This window comes from Bison bison, unplaced genomic scaffold, assembly GCF_000754665.1.
Source record: "Bison bison bison isolate TAMUID 2011002044 unplaced genomic scaffold, Bison_UMD1.0 scf7180017864472, whole genome shotgun sequence".
In the NCBI taxonomy this organism is placed as follows: Eukaryota; Metazoa; Chordata; class Mammalia; order Artiodactyla; family Bovidae; genus Bison; species Bison bison.
Window position 1 is genome coordinate 5,539,849 of NW_011495033.1, and position 2,021 is coordinate 5,541,869.

The 2,021-nt window shown below is 60.8% G+C and overlaps 1 protein-coding gene across 1 annotated transcript in view; it reads left to right on the forward strand.

The window, feature by feature from the left end:
• RAB11FIP4 (RAB11 family interacting protein 4 (class II)) overlaps positions 1 to 2,021 on the forward strand; it is a 102,485-nt gene that overhangs the window by 98,593 nt on the left and 1,871 nt on the right. The window contains exons 14-15 of the mRNA XM_010861695.1: positions 26 to 184; positions 1,236 to 1,379. Coding sequence (XP_010859997.1) covers positions 26 to 184; positions 1,236 to 1,379 — 303 coding nt within the window. The remainder of the gene's footprint in view (positions 1 to 25; positions 185 to 1,235; positions 1,380 to 2,021) is intronic.

Consider the following 2,021-nt stretch of genomic DNA (forward strand, 5'->3'; position numbering starts at 1 on the left):
GCCAACCGGCCTCCTTCCCCCACAGCTCATTGAGGACTTGCGGAAGGAGCTGGAGCACCTGCAGATGTACAAGCTGGACTGCGAGCGGCCGGGCAGGGGCCGCAGCTCGTCCTCCAGCCTCGGCGAGTTCAACGCCAGGGCTCGAGAGGTCGAGTTGGAACACGAGGTCAAGCGGCTCAAGCAGGTAGGCCCTGGGAGCCCCCGTCCCAGGGGATGAGGTGTTCGGGTCCCCTCGGGGTGCGTCTCCTGTGCAGGGCTGAGCGTTGGAGCGCCTCTTTCCCCCTTGTAACTGCCTGCTCCTCCCGACATCATCAAGCCCGCTCGGCCCCATCTCACAGCTCAGGCGAGGTGGGTGGAAACCCCAGGGTCGGTCTTTGCTCAGCATCTGTGACGGGAAACAGACACCAGTCTTCTGTCCTGGGCACGTGGGAGGAGGAGACCTCACCCAGCTGCACATCAGTGTCTCCCACCCTGAGCTCGAGTCCATTTCAGAGGGTTCCTGGACACTCTCCCGTGACTGAGGAGCCCTTAGGGGTGGGGGAAGCGGGATCAGGAGGGGCAGTGACCCAGCGGGGGCCTGAGGGTGCTCAGAGACCCTGCAGAATAAATTACCCCTGTGGGGCGGCTCCCGGAGGTTCCCGTCCCACAGCAGAAACCCCAGCCCTTCTCAGCCACAAGGGGGCGCCTGGGGTCCCAGATGTGAGCAGGTAGGAGCCTTGAGGCAAAAAGCTAGAGCGTGGGGCTGGTCACCCGGGTCTGGGCAGGATGGTACTGGGCCAGCTGCACACAGGAGCTGAGGGGACCCTGGAAAGAACTTCCCAGAGCAGGATTCCTGAGCCCAGCTTCAGGAGGAGCCAAGGAGATGAGCTGACCTGCCACCCCAGGGACCCAGAGCATCACTTTCCCTCACCAAGGGCCAGTGTTGGAGAAGGAGCCACTGAGTGGGCGGTGTCCTCTGGGTCCCCTCTTCCGGCTCACCCACCCCAGGGAAGGGGTAGTCTGGAGCCATGCTCCTCTCTGGAAACCTGGCTCCCTGAGCAGGGCTATAACTTCTCCTCAGGACCCCAAACCCCCTCAGGACCCAGCCCTCCTCACCCTGGAACCCAGCAGAGGCCAGGTCATCTGTGGGTGTCCTGAACTGGCCAGTGACATACACCCTGGGGGTGGTCAGAGGCCATGGATGCAGAGAAGTGGGTCCCAATGGGAGTCAGAGTTGCCTGTGTCCCCTTCCGCAGGAGAATCACAAGCTGCGAGATCAGAATGATGACTTGAATGGACAAATCTTGAGCCTCAGCCTCTACGAAGCCAAGAACCTCTTTGCCACCCAGACCAAAGCCCAGTCCCTGGCAGCGGAAATAGACACAGCCTCTCGCGATGAGGTAACATGCCCACACGCTCTCGCCATGGAGCCTGGCCCCTCGCCCGTGGGTCCTAACCCAGGGCAGGAAAAGCAGGGCAGGGCCTAGCCCCCTGGGAGTCCCCATCTGCAGTGACCCCGAGTGATGCAGAGGTCACAGTGAAGCAGAGCCGTGAGAGGAGGAGCCTGCAGGCGGAGATAAACCTGCTCCGATTTCCTGTATGTGGTGGGAGGAGAGTGGGGTTGGGAGCAGAGCGGAGTTTGAGTTCGTTCGGTCAGGAATGTGCCGGAATGGCCCGTTGATGTCATCAGTGTGCGATCCAGGGGAGGCCGGATGTCCCCTGGACCCAAGCCAGCAGGAGAAGGATATTAGCATTTTGGGGGGCACCTGCTTGCAGTATGTCTTCATTTAATCTTCTGAGAACGCGAAGGCTTTCTGAACACTTCCATGTCACAGATCGGGAGACCAGGATCACCCAAGATCACCCAGCTTATGGAGAGAGAGGAACCCAGGTCCCTAGCACCAAAGCCCACTCTTTCTGCCCCACTGGGGTATGGTTATGAAAGATCAGGCCTCCGAGATACCCAGGTTAGATTTCAACACGAGTCACCGAACCCCTTTACTCTGTGCCGGGGACACACAGCCAGGAGCTGGTCCCTGGCC